Source organism: Anolis sagrei, chromosome 5 (genome assembly GCF_037176765.1).
Source record: "Anolis sagrei isolate rAnoSag1 chromosome 5, rAnoSag1.mat, whole genome shotgun sequence".
Taxonomy (NCBI): Eukaryota; Metazoa; Chordata; class Lepidosauria; order Squamata; family Dactyloidae; genus Anolis; species Anolis sagrei.
The window spans coordinates 93,595,885-93,614,901 of NC_090025.1; the positions used below are offsets into that span (position 1 = coordinate 93,595,885).

At 41.7% G+C, this 19,017-nt stretch overlaps 1 protein-coding gene across 2 annotated transcripts in view; it reads right to left on the bottom strand.

Annotated features, from left to right (window-relative positions):
* Positions 1-17,390, bottom strand: part of FAM107B (family with sequence similarity 107 member B) — a 66,348-nt gene extending 48,958 nt beyond the window's left edge. Inside the window, exon 1 of one of the 2 annotated variants that reach the window (XM_060778214.2) lies at positions 17,162-17,390. In XM_060778214.2, the coding sequence (XP_060634197.2) occupies positions 17,162-17,390 (229 nt within the window). The remainder of the gene's footprint in view (positions 1-17,161) is intronic. The other variant, XM_060778213.2, reaches the window with a different exon arrangement.
* Positions 17,391-19,017: the final 1,627 nt, after the last annotated feature.

Consider the following 19,017-nt stretch of genomic DNA (forward strand, 5'->3'; position numbering starts at 1 on the left):
CCATACCCTATTTTCTTATAATGCATTCAGTTCCTTTGCTCAAGGCAAAGTTTTTCAGTGCTCTTTTCCCCAGTGAGAGAGAAACGGAGGGGTTAGTAAGAATCTAGGATGCAATTCTTCACCACCTTTGTTCTCAAAGGGAGCAATTAAGAATTTTACTATTTTTTTCCTGCTGTAGAAACATTTCCTAAGACTGTTGAATTTTCAAAAACTATGTGCAGCCTGAGACTTTATTCTGTGCAAAATTCACACACGTTATTATTCTGAAGAAAACATTTTCTTCACAGGAAATAGCATTTTCTGTACCGAAATATTATTTTATGTACAGAAATCGCTGTTACCTGTATGAAAAAATGCTGTCTTCAATTGAAACAAAATCTGCACATGTAGGGTAGAATAAATTCTGAATTGCAAGGATTCTCATCGGCGCAGGATTCTAACCAATGTTTTCCAATGGTTGAAAAACCTTGTTTTCAACAGGTTTCAAGTATCCTTTCAATTAATATTAATCTTCCTATTTATTCATCTCAGTCCTCTGCTTGCAGCTTGGTGTGGCGGAGAAGAATGAATGAAGTGCATATGTTAATAATTTAATTCTTGACCTTAAATTCAAAGGAACTAATAAAGAAACTTTTCTGTCAAGGTCTCTGTTCCTATTTATGGTGAGGTGGCAGAAAGTAGACTACTACAGGTGCCTACCCTTAAGGACTTGCTCAACCCAAAATTTAAATTGAATGTTTACATATGTCAGTTGTCTATTTAGCCAGCTGTATTCCCATTTGGCCACAACCCTCCCTCCCCCAGGGCTTTCTATCTGAAGAAAGATACAGTCCATTCTTAATTTTGTCAGAAATTACTGCTTAAAAACAATGATTTCACTTATTTGTTTCACTATTGTGTTATGGAAACCCCAAACACCAAAACTTCATAAACAAATGCTCGAGTCTTAGCAACTTCCTTTGAATATTTGGAGCAACAGTGGATAGAAGGAAGACTAGAATTTAATGATAGATCTCCGGATGATTATCAGTAAGAGTTTCCATCGCCCAGCTCTTCAACCAGGCATGTGGTTCGCATCTCAACAGGCCCATAGCCAGAATTTTGATTTGGGGGGGGGGGGTGAGTTTAATTTGGGGGGATGAGTTTGGGGGGGCTCAGGATCTACCCTAGCAAACCTTTTGTATCATTATCCCAATACCCCCATGCATATGGGATATATATAATGTACCACTAAGTCCTTCTTGCGGACCACCCTGAGAATTTCGGGGGGGGGTTAAGCCCCTCAATCGTCGTCGTCCCCCCGGGCTACGGGCTTGCATCTCAACATTATCAAGTACATCATACAGACAAACTAGAATGCTTCAGTCAAATACTTGCTCCTAGATGTCAAGAAATATTTACACATAATTTTCCTTTTATCTCATAAAAACTCTGCAAATCAAAATGCTATTGATTTCAACATAGTCATATTCACTTCAGAAGTATGAAGGCAATCAGGTTTTTCCAACCAACACCTAACTCTGCAGTATCTACTCATTTGTTAGTATCTGATATTCTCTCAAGATTTTGAAATCTTCCCCAAATACAAGCAGAGAACCAGTATTTAAAATTTTATTCCTTATTTCTGTTATATTTAATTGGAATATCTGTAGATTTTATTAGCTTTTTTTCATTTTCTGTCTTGTGGCATTGTTATTAAAAACCTTGATGATGATGATGATGATGATGATGATAATGATTAGATTATTGACCATAGGCATATAATGTAATAATGGTTTTGGCAGCTGCCTTTCCCACTATCATTTGAACAATTCAGAAAAGTAATAAATGAGGGGCTACTCTGAGTTTCTAGACAATGTAGTAGTGTGGTTAGAGTGTTGCACTGGAACTTGAGAAATCCAGGGTCAAGACCTCAGGGAATGATTTTGATATCATACATCAGTTAACATTGAGGCTGTTGTGCTTTGCACTCAAGACACTCTTCAAAAGTAGTCTTTGCAACAAGGCACTGTAATAATCTAAATGTTGTGATGCCAGGGCATGATCTGTTGCCACATCACACTAACTCAGGAATCACTTCAGACCAACTCACATATTAGAGCTAATTGTGCAAGTGTACTCCCACAAACTGGTACCACCCAAAGGTCCTGAGACAGCATCTTTCACGGAAAGAACAACCCCTTTCAGAACATGATAAATCAAAAACCCCAAGATAGCCTTTCTTGTCAACACTAGCAAGTTCAACCTCCAGACCCCTGTTAAATCAAGGAGTTAGCTTTACCAACAGGAAGAAGGTACTTAGGAACTGGTGTGCCAACTGTCTGGGCCATTTTTGCATTTCACTGATCGGCTATGACATTAATGGTTCCTCTGGCATATCAGATAAGAAATTTCAGAGGCTCAGTCAGGAAACCACCCAGTTCCACCAGATTTTAGAAGTAGATAGTAGTCCATGTTGGCAGTCAGTTGAGAAACTAACCAAAGATTAGCTTTGATACAACAGATATCACAAAGAGGCTAACTACCTCATCCCTCAATCATGGCTCTGGACATATGCATAGTAAGAGGACTCATGCTATAAATACAGGGACGCCTTTTACAAGTGCAAATGAACAGAGAAAACAAAAGAAAGACTCCAGAGGAGGAAAAGAAATCAAGATTATACTGCAAGGTTATCAGAATGCAAGAAAATCAGTCTAAAACTATTTTATACCTTTATGAATGCAAATTATTGTCCCTTTACAGAATGCTAGATGCATCAAGTAAATACAAATATATTAGTAAATCCACATGTATATACAAACTAGTTAGCTTTGTATACAGTTCTTCCAAGTTTACAACATTTACAATGTCTTCACACGTTCAAGATTTCCTGCTCAAGCTAGAACAGAAGCCAATACACATCGCATAGCAGCTACAGCCTTTTCTGAGCTTATGAGCTCAGTAGGATACAAATCATGTTTCCCAATCATTAGATCACTCCTTCAAGATATGATCTTTATACTTGGGTGCCTATGAAACACTTTTTAAACCTGACAGCCTACATTCATATCATCAGCCTCCATTTCAAGGAGTCGTTAGCATGTCCCCACTATTTTAAAAATGGGAGCTAATGTCCATTACATGATGCTGAAACTTGACAAAAGCTGTTAACTCAGCAGGGATCACTAGACAAGCATCTGGTACCTCCCTATACACTTTCTGCTTCCCATATTATTCTTCAGTCGATGACACTAGCATATCTCCTTAGACTTCAAGCTACCTTCAATAACACTACTAGCAATGCTTAGAAACGAATTATCATGGCAATACTATAGCAACATAGCTATAGTTACCTGGAACCCTGGTTATAATTTCTACTAAAGGATATTTGCTTCAATACCACTGTTTTTGCCTAACAAATTCCTCAAATCCACAGGCAGCATGAGAGAATTTGTTCCTGAACTTGATCAAATGTGCCACCCAAGCATCTTGTGTAACACCCAATGCGGCCCTTTTGCAAAAGAAAAAAGAATAAAAGGGGGGGGGGGGGCAAATGAAGCTTTTCCATAATCCTGATGATGATGATGATATTTATTTATTACCCACCTCTCAACAGGGTACAACATAGTCAAAGAGCAAGGTAAAACAATGCACTATTAAAATACAGGTTAAAATTTACCAATAAAATCAGGTTAAAATTCACAAGCAAAGTAATACAAACATTAGGCCTGGCTTCGTATAGGCTCTTCCAAACACAATTAACTAGTAGAACTAAAAGGTGGCCAGATTCTGAGATAATGGTCTAATCTAATATGAGGAGAATATGGCAAAGTGAAGAAGGTCTTGAGCTTATGAACACCCACCTGCCACCTCAGTGCCACACACAGAGTACTATGTAGTACAGCCCAATTGCATCATTTAGTTATTTATCTGATCTTCAATATCAATAAAATCACATGTTGGAAATACCAACATGACTGGTTGTTTGACGTAGATGAACAAGTCTGAATGAACTGAATTAGTATGCAAGGATTCATTTAAGCTATCCTGTTCTGACTAATGGTTTTTAAAATGTATCTTTGTAATATACAGGGCTACACATAATCTCCTAATCTCTCCTAATCAACAATGTGTTTTTTCAATGTTATATTCATCCCAAAGTATCCGAATGCATGTTCATGTGACTAAGCACCACATTCTGTGAGCTCTTTGCCACATGTGATTATCTGCATGACGTTCATCATTTCCCTCTAACAATGTGATTTTATTATTTTAAGTAGGACAAAGAACAGTGAGCAAATATGAAGTCATATCAATACGATATAGAAATGGCACCATAAAGAAACATCACTGTGTCATTCATATTACTTACCAAAACCAAAACCTTTTAAGTGGAAGAGCTGTGTCAGTCAACAGTAGATGCAATTGTTACTTTCAGAGTAACAATTGCATCTACAAACTAAATATTCATTTACTGACCAAATTGAGCTGGAACAGAACTATAGCAATACATAAAATCATTATTATTAATGAGACAAAAAGTCTAGTAATCAACAAGCTAGCAAAGCTACTCCTGGTCTGTACCACTCGAAGCTGCAGTTTGGGCCTCATGTGATAGAACGTTGTTCCAGGCAAAAAAAGAAATTGAGCAGATAGAAAACAAATACACCAGAGAAAGATGTTACTGAAACTATCTCTCTCTCTCTCTCTCTCTCTCTCACACACACACACACACACACATTCCCTACACAAGGGCTTTTTTATATATGGCAAAACAGTCTGCCCTGTACACTTAAATCTCTCTGGGCATTTTTAGATGGGCAGATTATAACTCTACCAATTAAAAAGCACTGTGCTACTGTATCATTTTTATTTTCTTCCTCTTTTTGGGGAAAAAGAGGAAGAAACTGTAGATAAATGCAAGAAAATATAATGATATCTATGCACATAATTTCAAAATTCTATTTCTGAGGCAGGATAATTGGACAGTAACATTCTCATCAGGAATCACCCCTTACTTCAGGGGTGGCCATGGACCAAGGACTAATTTTGCTTCCTTTTGACCCTTAGCAGACTTCACCAGTGAACACAGCAGCAACCAGAAATGACTCTGGAAAAGAGTGTCACTTACAGTAGCCTTTGAGTGGCTTTTCTATTTTGCAGGTGGAAGTTGAACCAAAAGTATGCCTCAGCAATGTTTTCTGGCTGAAAGTTTTTTTTTCAGGACATGGCTGGAAGCAAAGGGTCAGAGGACCTCATGCTGAGAGAAATATGGGGTATAAATAAAATAAATAATGATCACATGATTCCTACTCCTGTATCAAAGTATCCCCGTGTGACTGAAATTTCCAAGCATAATATAATTCAGCATACACTACAAATGTGAGTTTCAGGTCTAGCTGTGACCTAATTTAAACATCTGCAGCCTTATTTCATCTTAAAGCTTCAACCATATATGCTTTATAATGTCAACCTCAGGTCGGGCTCCACACTCACAAAACATCTAGTTAACCTAATAGAGATCTCACCACACTAAAACAGTGGATGTGGCTCTTAATGAGACATGCCGCATTATCACGGGGTGTCTGCGCCCTACACCACTGGAGAAATTACACTCCACCTGACATCCGCTGGGAAGTAGCAGCCAATAGTGAAAGGACCAAGGCAGAGACATCTCCAGCTCATCCCTTGTTTGGGCATCAGCCACCACGCCAATGACTTAAATCAAGAAATAGTTTTCTGAGATCTACAGAGACACTCGCTGGAACACCTCAGCAAGTGAGAGTCCAAAAGTGGCAGGCTCAAACCCAGAGCCTCAATCAATGGCTGATACCCAATGAGAGACTCCCCCCTGGGCACACAGAAAACTGGGCGACTTGGAAGGTGCTGAACAGACTGCGCTCTGGCAACACGAGATGCAGAGCCAACCTTCAGAAATGGGGGTACAAAGTGGAATCCACAACATGCGAGTGTGGAGAAGAGCAAGCTACAGAAGAGCAAACTACAGAAGAGCTGCAATGCAACCTGAGCCCTACTACATGCACAATGGAGGACCTTCTTGCAGCAACAACAGAGGCACTCCAAGTGGCCAGATACTGGTCAAAGGACATTTAATCAACTACCAAGCTTTCAAACTCTGTGTCTTTTGTATGTTTGTTTGTTTGTTCTGTCAAAAATGTAATACAACTGTTCGGTTGCCTGACACGATAAATAAATAAACCTAATAGAGAGATTGACTTAAGGAGGATTTTGTTAGAATGGCTATCTTTGCTTGTTTAATGTTCAGACAGAGAATAGATTGTCCTCTTACTATAGAGTTCCAAGAACTACTTTGCTTTTCTCTGTAAGAATTAATGACAAGCGTTACTCTATATGAGAAAATGTAATGTTTCATACTCAGGGGACACCCTTAAGGCGAGATATAGGCTTGCTGCTGCGTTTCCACATATTAGGAATCAAACTTGCTCCTACTGATATATATCTTCAGATCTCCTTTGTAAAAGGAATGTTAAAACAGGTTGCATAAACTTTGACTTCTTAAGTACTTTCCTATTTGTCAATCAATTCTGAGCCATGAGAAGCAAGGAAGTAGAAATAGTTGAGTAAAACAGTCATTCGGGACAGCGTATTTTGGGGTGTCATGAAAGGATAAGCAACTTAGTTGTGGTTTAATTTATTGCCATTGTGTTTTTATTGCCAGAGAATCTGCTTGTGGAATTTTCTGCTTCATGCGCCAAAATAACTTGGCTGGTTATTGTGTAGCTTGACTTAAGTGACTGAGTACCATTTGCTGCTTTGCCACAAGCAAAAAAACGATTGGACTAGACTCTTGAAACGAACAGACAATGATTCATACAAGTAAGGTGAAGTTCATTCTTGGCATCCTGAAGCTGCTTCCTTCTAGAAAGGAAAGATAGTTCGGGAATGCATCATTGTGCAAAGGATCTCACATTAAAAAGGGAAACTGCTCATGCAGTAGAGTACATACCCATACATTAACCTCTCACAGAAGGAAACAGCATTGTCTATAGTATATCACCTCTTTTCCTATTCATTGACATTGAGATTAAATTGTTTTTGCAGAGGATGTATGAACACATATACCACTTTGAAAGAACCAAAAAGGAAGGCCAGATGCATAACCAACACGGTCGCAACACACCTACAACTGTTGAGTCAACTGTACAGTTTCCAGTAAAAAGGAGATCTGGTATCAGAGTGCAGGAAACAGCTCTCTGCATGAGTACTTCTGCTTCTCATTAAACTAGATGAGAAGTGGAAGGGTGTCTTACGTCCATTCATTTAACAGCATCTACAAAAAAAAAAATAGGCTCCTAGAACTCCCTGACCTGGAAATCATGTTGGTCATAAAATCATAGAATCATAGAGTTGAAAGAGACCTCATGGGCCATCCAGTCCAACCCCCTGCCAAGAAGCAGGAAAATCACATTCAAAGTCACATTCAGAGTCACTCCAATGTATGACTCTTCCTCTTCAATCACTGTCCTATAAAGATTTTTTTTTCAGTTTTAATTTTTTAAAGTAGCTCCTAAGAGCCTATGGTACATCCATATCCACAGTGGGCAACACTCATGTATAAGTCAGACAGGTTTGGAAGCTTTATAGATTTTGATATAACTTTTATGGATAAGTCATGGATCATTTCTTGCCTTTCATCATTCAACACAGATATGGGGCTGGTTCCTTTTTTTGACAGGAGTTAAGGTGCAGAATTTACATTGACTCATGGATAACTTGACTCAGATTTTTGGAGTCAATTTACTGACAAACCTTTCTGGAACTATACATACGTATATACAGTAATCTCCCTAAAGCCTTAGCCATCATGACCAACAGTCAAATAAAACAAAAGATTTATTTCAATAGCATCTGGAGAGCGGTAGGTGCCAAGCCTACAGACTAGATTAACCAGTTAACAAGCAATATACAGTTGTTTCAACATGCTTATATACCACACTAGGCATGTACTAGCTAGCAAACACCAGTTCTTTCCAAGTAGGCTTGGAGTACAACTGGAATGCTTTTGTTTCTAAACAAACCTGTTTGGTACATGAAAGAATGGGTAGATTTTCCTGTGCAGTGATTTGTTTTAGCAGTTAAATCTGTATCTCCTTTGAGTTTCATGAGATTATAAACCTTCAAAATTAATAGCGTGAAGGGACACACTGAACTGTCAGTGCTGATTCGGTCTTTCCTCCATTGTTTCCCAGCTTAGTGCTGTAGTATGAGCATAACCTTTGTTGTACATTGTGAAAGTACAACTCCCAGGATTCTATAGCATTGAGCCAAGTAGTGTCAAACTGCTCAGTCCTACAACTTCCATCAGTTCCAACCACTATGGTCACTGGAAAGGAAGAGGGTAGTAACGGAAGGCCATCTGGGTACCAAATTGAGATACTTGCTCTTACTATATTTTTGCACTGCCTAATAGTCATCAAGCAAAAAGTGGGCGCTAGAAACAACATCATGACTGGCACAACCTGGGGATCACAACCAGACACAGTGAAGACATCTGCCCTTGCGCTATGCTACTCTGCTGCTGAGTATGCATGCCCAGTGTGGAACACATCTCACCACACTAAAACAGTAGATGTGGCTCTTAATGAGACATGCCGCATTATCACAGGGTGTCTGCGCCCTACACCACTGGAGAAATTACACTGCTTAGCCGGTATTGCACCACCTGACATCCGCCGGGAAGTAGCAGCTAATAGTGAAAGGACCAAGGCAGAGACATCTCCAGCTCATCCCCTGTTTGGGTATCAGCCAGCACGTCAACGACTTAAATCAAGACATAGTTTTCTTAGATCTACAGAGACACTCGCTGGAACACCACAGCAAGCGAGAGTCCAAAAGTGGCAGGCCCAAACCCAGCACCTCAATCCATGGGTGATACCAGATGAGAGACTCCCCCCTGGGCACACAGAAGACTGGGCAACTTGGAAGGCGCTGAACAGACTGTGCTCTGGCACCACGAGATGCAGAGTCAATCTGAAGAAATTGGGCTACAGGGCGGAATCCACGGCATGCGAGTGCGGAGAAGAACAAAGAACAAACACCAGAGGCACTCCAAGTGGCCAGATACTGGTCAAAGGACATTTAACCAACTACCAAATTTGCAAAATCTGTTTTGTTTTGTTTTTCTCTTTTTAATTTGTGTGTTTGTTTTGCTCTGTTAGAACTGTAATACAATGGTATGGTTGCTGATGACACGATAAATAAATAAATAAATAAATAGTCAGTGATATCCCATCAAATTATTAAAGATAACCTGTAACAAAACCAAGACAAAATCAATAGCAACAATAACAACACTGAAGATACATTGTCATAATAAAACTACCAGCTATAATCTAGAAGCACAGCTTTTAAAAAGTCTGGGGGGGGGGGGGAAGTATTCTCCTGTTACCCTGATACCATATACTTGACCTGTAAGTAAACTAAAATGTTCTAAGTCTGATTTACAACAATAAATCTCACTTTTTAGGTCACAGGTCATAATTCTGACATGAAACAATCATGAACCTACCTCATAAAATGTGTACACACTCACACACACACACCCAATATGACCATTCTGAGATTGCTAGAAAGTGAGAATATCAGCAGTGATATGTCCAATTGTTTCCTTATAGATGGACACATTGCAAGGCTATTACCTGCAGGGAGTTCCCAGGGATCTCCAGACATCCCTGCCAGTGACTGTTGCTAAAAAAAAAAAATAGCCATTTGTGTCACTGTTGATCGCTTTGCTATCCAATCACCTGGAAATGGCAAGGAGAGTTAGGTTGCAAGCTTATAGGTGGGTTTTGGGGGGTGCTAGCGTCCTGAAACTTAGCTAAGGAGCCATATCTATTTGAGACATGTGTAGATTCCTGTTTCTGCATATGGCAATTTTGTGCTAATAGTGACTTTCTGCACTACATATTTCAGTCCTAAGTATTTAAGTATATGGTCTAAAAGAACAACTTTCAAGCAGATGCCATCTTTCAGTAATCTTTTGTTGATTTATTGTCCTTGCCTAATGCCATAGAACAATTGAAATAATAAAAGAACCTATCTGACAGAGTCAAAGCCTTAGATCAAATCAGAGAAACATTTTGGACCTATCATCTCGGTGGACCTATCTCATGAATGTTATTCCAAGAATAAAATAAAAAGCCTCATGCAAGCTGCTCAAAGTTCAGTGGATAAGAGTAAGATTGCAATGTAATACAGTAAATGCTCTACTTTCACAGGGGCTTGCAGCACAGAATCCCTGTGAAAGTGGGGGGAAACCATGAATTACAAAACAAAAAGCTGAAAGTTGCTTATAAAATAACCCTGGAAAGCTTAGAGATTCCTAGAAAGGTGGTCAATTTTCAGACAGAGATTCACCACAGAATTGCCCTAGAGGATTTAGAGAATGTATTAAACAAATCCCCAAAGTTAAACTCCCAAATGCAGGTACATAATTCAGCCTGTGATTGACCTCAAGCCCATTTTTTTAAAAAAAAACTGCGGTAGTTGCTAGTTTGCAAGGGGTCTGATTTCATTTCTAAGGCATTCATGCCCCTTCCTCCACCTCTGAACATCCTTTTTTGCTCTGGCTCTATGAGGTACATTGTATCCAGCTCTGAAAGACAATACTGCTCTTTGACCTCTCTGCCAAGTGTTAAGACACCTTATATGCATGATGCTAAAAATAAAAAACATTGCAGACGAAACACACCTTTACCTAGGTCATCCAAGCTATCCCCAATGCAATACATTACATTATGTAATAAAGTTATGACGGGCTCCTTGGTAAGACAATATCAGGTTGTTGAATCCAAGAATTTCCATTAAAATCTCCTGTTTAATCAAAAATATTCAGTGTTATGATTATTAATGGCTTTGTTTACAAGATTATGTGTTAGTATGGGCAAAGGTCTCTACTATTAGTGACTATTGAAGCTTAAATATTTAGGACAGAACAGAGTTCCAGTGTCTTAATGCTTTGTTGTTATTTTTTTAAAGGAATGTGGTGGGGACTAGAAATTGAAGACATTGAGTTTAAAATTTAGAAGGTATCAGAAGAGTAAATAAGAATACTTAGACGGCCTGATCAGAATGCTGCAGAGAGCAATCCAACATTTAATCTCTGTACAACTCCTGTATTTTTTAAAAAAGCAGCCCATCTATATAAATAAAAATGTAATGTTAGTTTGTGGGATTAACAGAACTCAAAAACCATTGGATGAATCGACACCAAATTTGGACAAAAGATACCTACTAACCCAAGGAGTGACCATCACTTAAAAAAATTGATTTTGTCATTTGGGAGTTATAGTTGCTGGGATTAAAGTTCACCTACAATCAAAGAGCATTCTGAACTCCACCAATGATGGAATTGAACCAAATGTGGCACACAGGACTCCCATGGCCAGCAGAAAAAACTAGAAGGGTTTGGTGGGCATTGACCTTGAGTTTGGGAGTTGTAGTTCACCTACATCCAGAGAGTACTGTGGACTCAAACAATGATGGATCTGGACCAAACTTTCCACGAATACTCTATATGCCCAAATGTAGATGGAGTTTGGGAAAAATAGACCTTGACATTTGGAGTTTGGGAAAAATAGACCTTGACAGATGGAGTTTGGGAAAAATAGACCTTGACATTTGGGAGTTGTAGTTACTGGGATTTATAGTTTACCTATAATCAAAGAGCATGCTGAACCCCACCAACGATAGAACTCGGCCAAATTTCCCACACAGAACCCCCATGACCAACAGAAAATACTTAAGGCCATCCAGTCCAACTCTCTTCACCAGGGCAAGATAATGTAATTGAAGCCCTCCTGACAAAGAGCCATCAAGCCATAGGTATAGATAGATATATATATATGATTCACACACAGAGATATAGTATCATAGATTTGAAAGGACAATGATATGTTGCATGTGCCAGAGTAGGCAAACCAGACAATCTTGATATCAACACTGACAAAGAAAGAGCAAGAAATACTGTTTACCCACAAGCATAAAAAATTACATATATTAGAAACCAACACTTTCTCATTACTTTATTTTCCAGATCACCAGATTGGGCCACAGCAACGGCTAGTGAGTTTCATAAATGTTTGCTTAACAAGGACAACATGTGCTGCAATTCATTTCTCTCTCTGAGCCAACTTCCTCTACCAATCTCTGTTTGCATTTCAAAAACAAACTCTTCGATATAAAGGTGGATGGCAAACTGTTGCATATATGTAACTTAAAATGTGCTAAGACTCTGGTTTGTGCAGTGATCACTAGGCACCACCAATAATATGATGGCAACACACAAGAAACAACAGCATAAGGGAACATAGTCCACCTTTAGCAATTAAATACATATTGAAAACAATTTGATACATATTGAAAACAAAATTCCCCAAAGCTTACTAATGTAAGAAAACAAAGATTTCAGGACATACTGGTTATTACGGAAGGGTTTTGAAAACCCTTTCTAGTTTAGAAAAACAAGCGATTAAGGTAAGAGATTTGATAAAGAATTGTGAAGTTATATGTGATACATTTAAAAAAAACTTTATTTTTCTCATTGTTAATGGGCTTCTTATGAAGTTGGTCAGCAATGTGTTCAGAAGCAATACAATCAGAATGGCAGTAGATGGAAGGCAACTAATTTATGGGAATCACCATCACTTGATGCGACTATTTCATAACATTTTTAAAGCAAAGAGAAAAAATCATAGAGCAAATGTTCAGAGCTTTTGGTCTCCAAACGTTTTGGAATTTGGTTCCAAGATTCTCTGGCAAGGAGTCATCTTTTTAGCTGGAGATTATGGAAGTAAAAGACCAAAACATCTGAAGAACCAAAGAGGATGAGTTTATATACCTCGATAATTATGTGGCACCTCCAAGTTCAATGTCAATCTAGTCTGAACAAGGGAATGATAACTTCATGTCATCCACTGTGTACCTGAGAACAATTGGCTAGTACATTGTTGGAAACAGAATGCAGAAGTAGATTAATCAACCTAGTAAAGGAACTGTTGCTCTATTTATGACAGATAACACTTTCAACTGTTGAAAGACTTTGGAGCCAGACTATTTCAGATAAGATTTGCAGAACACTAATTAGATGGGCAGTCTATGACTCTCCATAAACAATAGCTTGTGCTGGCTGGATCTGATGTTGCACACCAGCAATATCAAAAGGGCTACAAATTGCCTACCCCCACACCCCCAATTTAATGATTTACTACCTTCCTGGTATAGAATATAGCATATAATAAGAAGGAAAGTGGTTACTAATGCTGATGATAGGATGATTTGGTTTATTACGATACATAATTGTTGGAGAGCCAGTATTTGAGTGCTGGACTAGAGGTGCATTGACACTGTAGAATTACTACAATTTGACACACTTTAACTGCCATGACAGAATCGCATGGAATTGTGGGAGTTGTAGTTTTACAAAGTCTTTAGCCTGCTCTGTCAGAGTGCTGATGTCTCACCAAACCATACGTCCCATGAGTTCATAGAACCTGAGCCATGGTAGCTAGAATAATATCATACTACATTAGTTCTACAGTGTAGATGCATCCTAGAATTCTGAAAGATTGGGGTTCAAATTCTCACTCAGCAGTGAAAGATGTTGAACAAATCATGCTTTCTCAACTTAAGAATGCAATGGCAAACCTTCTCCAAATAAATCTTGCCATAAAAACCCATGAAAGTGTTGCTTTCAGTTGTAATTTGCCTGAAAGAACAGAAACAACGGCCAAAGTTGTTCATAACCCAATGAAATCAAAGCATCTAGGAGGTGAAGCAACCAAGGCTGGACTTCTATTGCCATATAATGCATTATTTAGTCAGTGTGGATCCATATAATAGTCCAAACTGCATTATATGGGCCTACAAGGATCATATAATGCAGTTCCCAATGGCACTACATGGCATTGTTGATCTAGCTTCACTTAGGAACCCTTAACACGTCTCTCCCTGATTCTCCTGACATTTTACTCTACAAAACTTCCCCAAAGTTTCAATACAACTTTGCAGTAGCGAAATACAGCTGCACAGAGGAAGAGCAGTAAATGCCTCAGAAGACCGGCGCCCTTGCAACGCAGCTCAGAGCAGCCCATTCCATAGCATGGAGCACCATATGCAGAACATATGTTGCCGCTTTAGATTGATGGCATGACATAAATCAATATAACAGAACCTTCCTGGGCTGGAGATCATAGGCACATATAGGCTCCAAATGAAGAAGAAGAGGGTATGATGGAAGGGGATCCCTGCTCAACTTCAGCCCACATGGTTTTTGTCCCGATTTTCTAACACAGGCATGCAACTATTACAAAAGAGAGAATGAAAGTGATGTAACAGCAGGACGGCCTACGGAAAAAAAAGCAAGGATTCAACACTGTGTGCAATTCCAGCAGTGGGGAAGGGGCACATCCCCCAGCACAACACTCTGCTGGGATGTCGGTGCCAAGCGATGCCCATTTAAGGACAAAAGCAAGCGACTCGGAGAGCCATTGTGCGACGCGTGAGAGAGTCTACACCCTACAAGCCACAAAGGGCTGATCTCGACTCATTCATGTGCTGTGGGAGGATGTGACTGACTCGCTGCCTGTTTCTTCTGCTGGGTGACTGAAAGTACCACCAAAGTTTTCCAAGGCATACTTTTTTTCGAACCTTAAAATGAATTGATAGCTTTCTTAAAAATGGCACGGCGTGGGAATCAGGAGCATGGCAAAAGACTTGTATAAAATAGGATTTTATCGTGTATTTTATAATGTATTTAATAATCTGGTGCTCATGTATTTATTTATTTATTTATTTATTTATTTGCTTTGCCTTGTATGTGAAAGACCTATGGTCTAAGCATCGAATAAACTAAATGACTTGTATAAATACATGAGAGGAAGTCATAGGGAGGAGGGAGCAAGCTTGTTTTCTGCTGCTCTAGAGACTAGGATGCGGAATAATGGCTTCAAACTACAAGAAAGGAGATTCCATCTGAACATGAGGAAGAACTTCCTGTGAGAGCCGTTCAGCAGTGGAACTCTCTGCCCCGGAGTGTGGTGGAGGCTGCTTCTTTGGAAACTTTTAAACAGAGGCTGGATGGCCATCTGTCGGGGATGCTTTGAATGTAGTTTTCCTGCTTCTTGGCAGGGGGTTGGACTGGATGGCCCATGAGGTCTCTTCCAACTCTTTGATTCTATGATTCTATAAGAGGAAGTCATAGGGAGGAGGGAGCAAGCTTGTTTTCTGCTGCTCTAGAGACTAGGATGCGGAATAATGGCTTCAAACTACAAGAAAGGAGATTCCACCTGAACATTAGGAAGTACTTCCTGACTGTGAGAGCCGTTCAGCAGTGGAACTCTCTGCCCCGGAGTGTGGTGGAGGCTCCTTCTTTGGAAGCTTTGAAACAGAGGCTGGATGGCCATCTGTCGAGGGTGCTTTGAATGCAGTTTTCCTGCTTCTTGGCAGGGGGTTGGACTGGATGGCTCATGTCCAGGCATGTAGCGGGGGGGGGGGGGGGCTTGGGGGGTTTCAGCCCCCCCCCCCCCAAAATTCTCATGGTGGTCCACGAGAAGGCCTTACTGGTACATTATTTAAACTGTTATGTTTATTCATATCATGATCTGATCACCACGCTCAATATATCTCATATGCATGGGGGTATTGGGGTAACGATACAAAAGGTTTGCTAGGGTCGACCCTCTTTCACTCAGACTCAGCCCCCCCCCAAACCAAACTCACCCCCCCCCCCCCCCCCCCGAATCAAAATCCTGGCTACAGGCTTGGCCCATGAGGTCTCTTCCAACTCTATGATTCTATGACTTTGGCACTTTGGAAAGTGGCAACAAATGGGAACATGGGAGGCAAGGGAGGCCTCAAGAGATGTGCTGTCCTTCTGTGCCTCTGGATGAGGATTCCAAGGAGAGTTCCAATCTGTGGGAGAAAGAAATTGTGCCCCCCATCTGTGAAAGGAAGAAGCCATCCCTCCCATCTATGGAAGAAGGAACTCATAGAATCATAGAATCATAGAGCTGGAAGAGACCTCATGGGCCATCCAGTCCAACCCCCTGCCAAGAAGCAGGACAATTGCATTCAAAGCACCTCCGACTGATGGCCACCCAGCCTCTGTTTACAAACCTCCAAAGAAGGAGCCTCCACCACACTCCGGGGCAGAGAGTTCCACTGCTGAACGGCTCTCACAGTCAGGAAGTTCTTCCTCATGTTCAAATGGAATCTCCTTTCTTGTAGTTTGAAGCCATTGTTTCGCGTCCTAGTCTCCAGGGAAGCAGAAAACAAGCTTGCTCCCTCCTCCCTGTGGCTTCCTCTCACATATTTATACATAGCTATCATATCTCCTCTCAGCCTTCTCTTCTTCAGGCTAAACATGCCCAGCTCCTTAAGCCGCTCCTCATAGGGCTTGTTCTCCAGACCCTTGATCATATTAGTTGCCCTCCTCTGGACACATTCCAGCTTGTCAATATCTCTCTTCAACTGTGGTGCCCAGAATTGGACACAATATTCCAGGTGTGGTCTAACCAAAGCAGAATAGAGGGGTAGCATGACTTCCCTAGATCTAGACACCTCATAGGGCTTGTTCATTTATGTGAGGGAATGTTGCATCCAATTTAAAATAAAGACTTCCCTGTCCACTTCCTTCCAGTCATAGAATCAAAGAGTTGGAAAAGACCTCATGGGCCATCCAGTCCAACCCCCTGCCAAGAAGCAGGAATATTGCATTCAAAGCACCCCTGACAGATGGCCATCTAGCCTCTGTTTAAAAACCTCCAAAGAAGGAGCCTCCAGCACACTCCAGATTGGAGCCCTTCTTTCTTGAGGTCCACATCCCCAAAACATGTCATGGTGGGATGCTATTGCTAGTGGCCCAGCCTTCCCTCCACCCCAGTGTAGACCCACAATGCCTCTGACAGAACTGATGACAATGAAAAAGGGGGGTACCACAACAGGGGGGAAATCAGTCCACCAGGCTTCTAATTAACTTGAACGCCTTGGCCATAGCAGCCCCCAACCTACCCTCCCCCCCTCCTCTCCCCTCCCCTTTGTGTGTGGAAAGAAGTCATAAAGCGCGCGGCAAAACCAAGAAAGACATCTCTTTTCCCTACCCCCCCCCCACCTCCTCCCCACACATACACACACCCCTCACCTCGACTTCCCAGCCGCTCAAACCCCGCAGGAGGATAAGGAAGAAGAGGGGCAAAGCCAAGGCAAGCCGAACAAACCCGAAAGGAAGGAGGAGGCGCGTGGCTCCAAGGTGCGCTTCCTCTCAGCGCGCGCCCAGGGTAGGTGTCCCAGCCCCTCGTAGCAAGGGAGTGAGCGCGAGCGGGAGCGCGCGGGCACGACGGCTGCGCTCTTTCCCACACACACACATACATACATATACCCCGCCCCTTTCCGAAAGCGCGGCCCCGAGGCTCGCCTTGTAAGGGCTGACAAGGGCGGGGCGTCGGGGCTCGGCTGCTGAGTCACGAGTTCAAGCCCCGCCTCCTCGTGTAGCTCCTCCTCCTCTCCTTTTCTTCTTCTTCTTTTGTTGTTTCGGTAGCAGGCCAGAGAGGAAACCAAAGGAGGGGGAGACCTGCTTCCTTGAAAGTTAAGGAAAAGGGGGAAGGGGGGGGGGGGCTCCAGCTGGCTTGCATTTGGCACTGAGCCCTGTTGCTTTGGGATGGGATTTGCGCCTTGGTGACCTCTCAAAAGCGCCCAAACTGCAGAATGTAGGCAGTCTGGCGCTGTCTTCACTGCCATGGGACTCTCTCTGACAGAGGCCAGTCTCAGGCAACTAAGCAGAAGTTGTATTGTCGAAGGGAGGGATAGCCAATACTCCAGAAGACAGGAGCAAGATTCAAAACGATCTTGACAGATTAGAGAGATGATTGGCCAAAACTAACAAAATGAAGTTCAACAGTGACAAATGCAAGATACTCCACTTTGGCAGGAAAAACGAAATGCAAAGATACAGAATGGGGGACAATGCCTGGCTCGAGAGCAGTACGTGTGAAAAAGATCTTGGAGTCCTCGTGGACAACAACTTAAACATGAGCCAACAATGTGATGTGGCGGCAAAAAAAGCCAATGGGATTTTGGCCTGCATCAATAGGAGCATAGTGTCTAGATCTAGGGAAGTCATGCTACCCCTCTATTCCGCTTTGGTTAGACCACACCTGGAATATTGTGTCTAATTCTGGGCACCACAATTCAAGAGAGATATTGACAAGCTGGAATGTGTCCAGAGGAGGGCGACTAAAATGATCAAGGGTCTGGAGAACAAGCCCTATGAGGAGCGGCTTAAGGAGATGGGCATGTTTAGCCTGAAGAAGAGAAGGCTGAGAGGAGATATGATAGCTATGTATAAATATGTGAGAGGAAGCCACAGGGAGGAGGGAGCAAGCTTGTTTTCTGCTTCCTTGGAGACTAGGACGCAGGAACAATGGCTTCAAACTACAAGAGAGGAGATTCCATCTGAACATTAGGAAGAACTTCCTGACTGTGAGAGCCGTTCAGCAGTGGAACTCTCTGCCCCGGAGTGTGGTGGAGTCTCCTTTTTTGGAAGCTTTTAAACAGAGGCTGGGTGGCCATCTGTCAGGGGTGATTTGAATGCAATATTCCTGCTTCTTGGCAGGGGGTTGGACTGGATGGTCCATGAGGTCTCTTCCAACCCTTTGATTCTATGAGAGGTCAACCCTTCTGTTTAAGGAGCTCCACTGGCTGCCATTCATTTTCCGGTCCCAATTCAAGGTGCAGGTGCTTACCTACAAAGCCCTAAAAGGTTTGGGACCCGCCTACCTGCGTGACCGCATTTCCGTATACGAACCCACACGATCTCTCCTATCATCTGGAGAGGCCCTGCTCACGATCCCACCGGCGCGTTTGGTGTGAAGGAGAGACAGGGCCTTCTCTGCGGTGGCCCCTCGGCTATGGCACTCTCTCCCGAGCAAGATTAGATCTGCCCCTCCTTCTTGTCCTTCAGGAGGCTAGTGAAATTTCAACTGATCACCTTGATTAGCA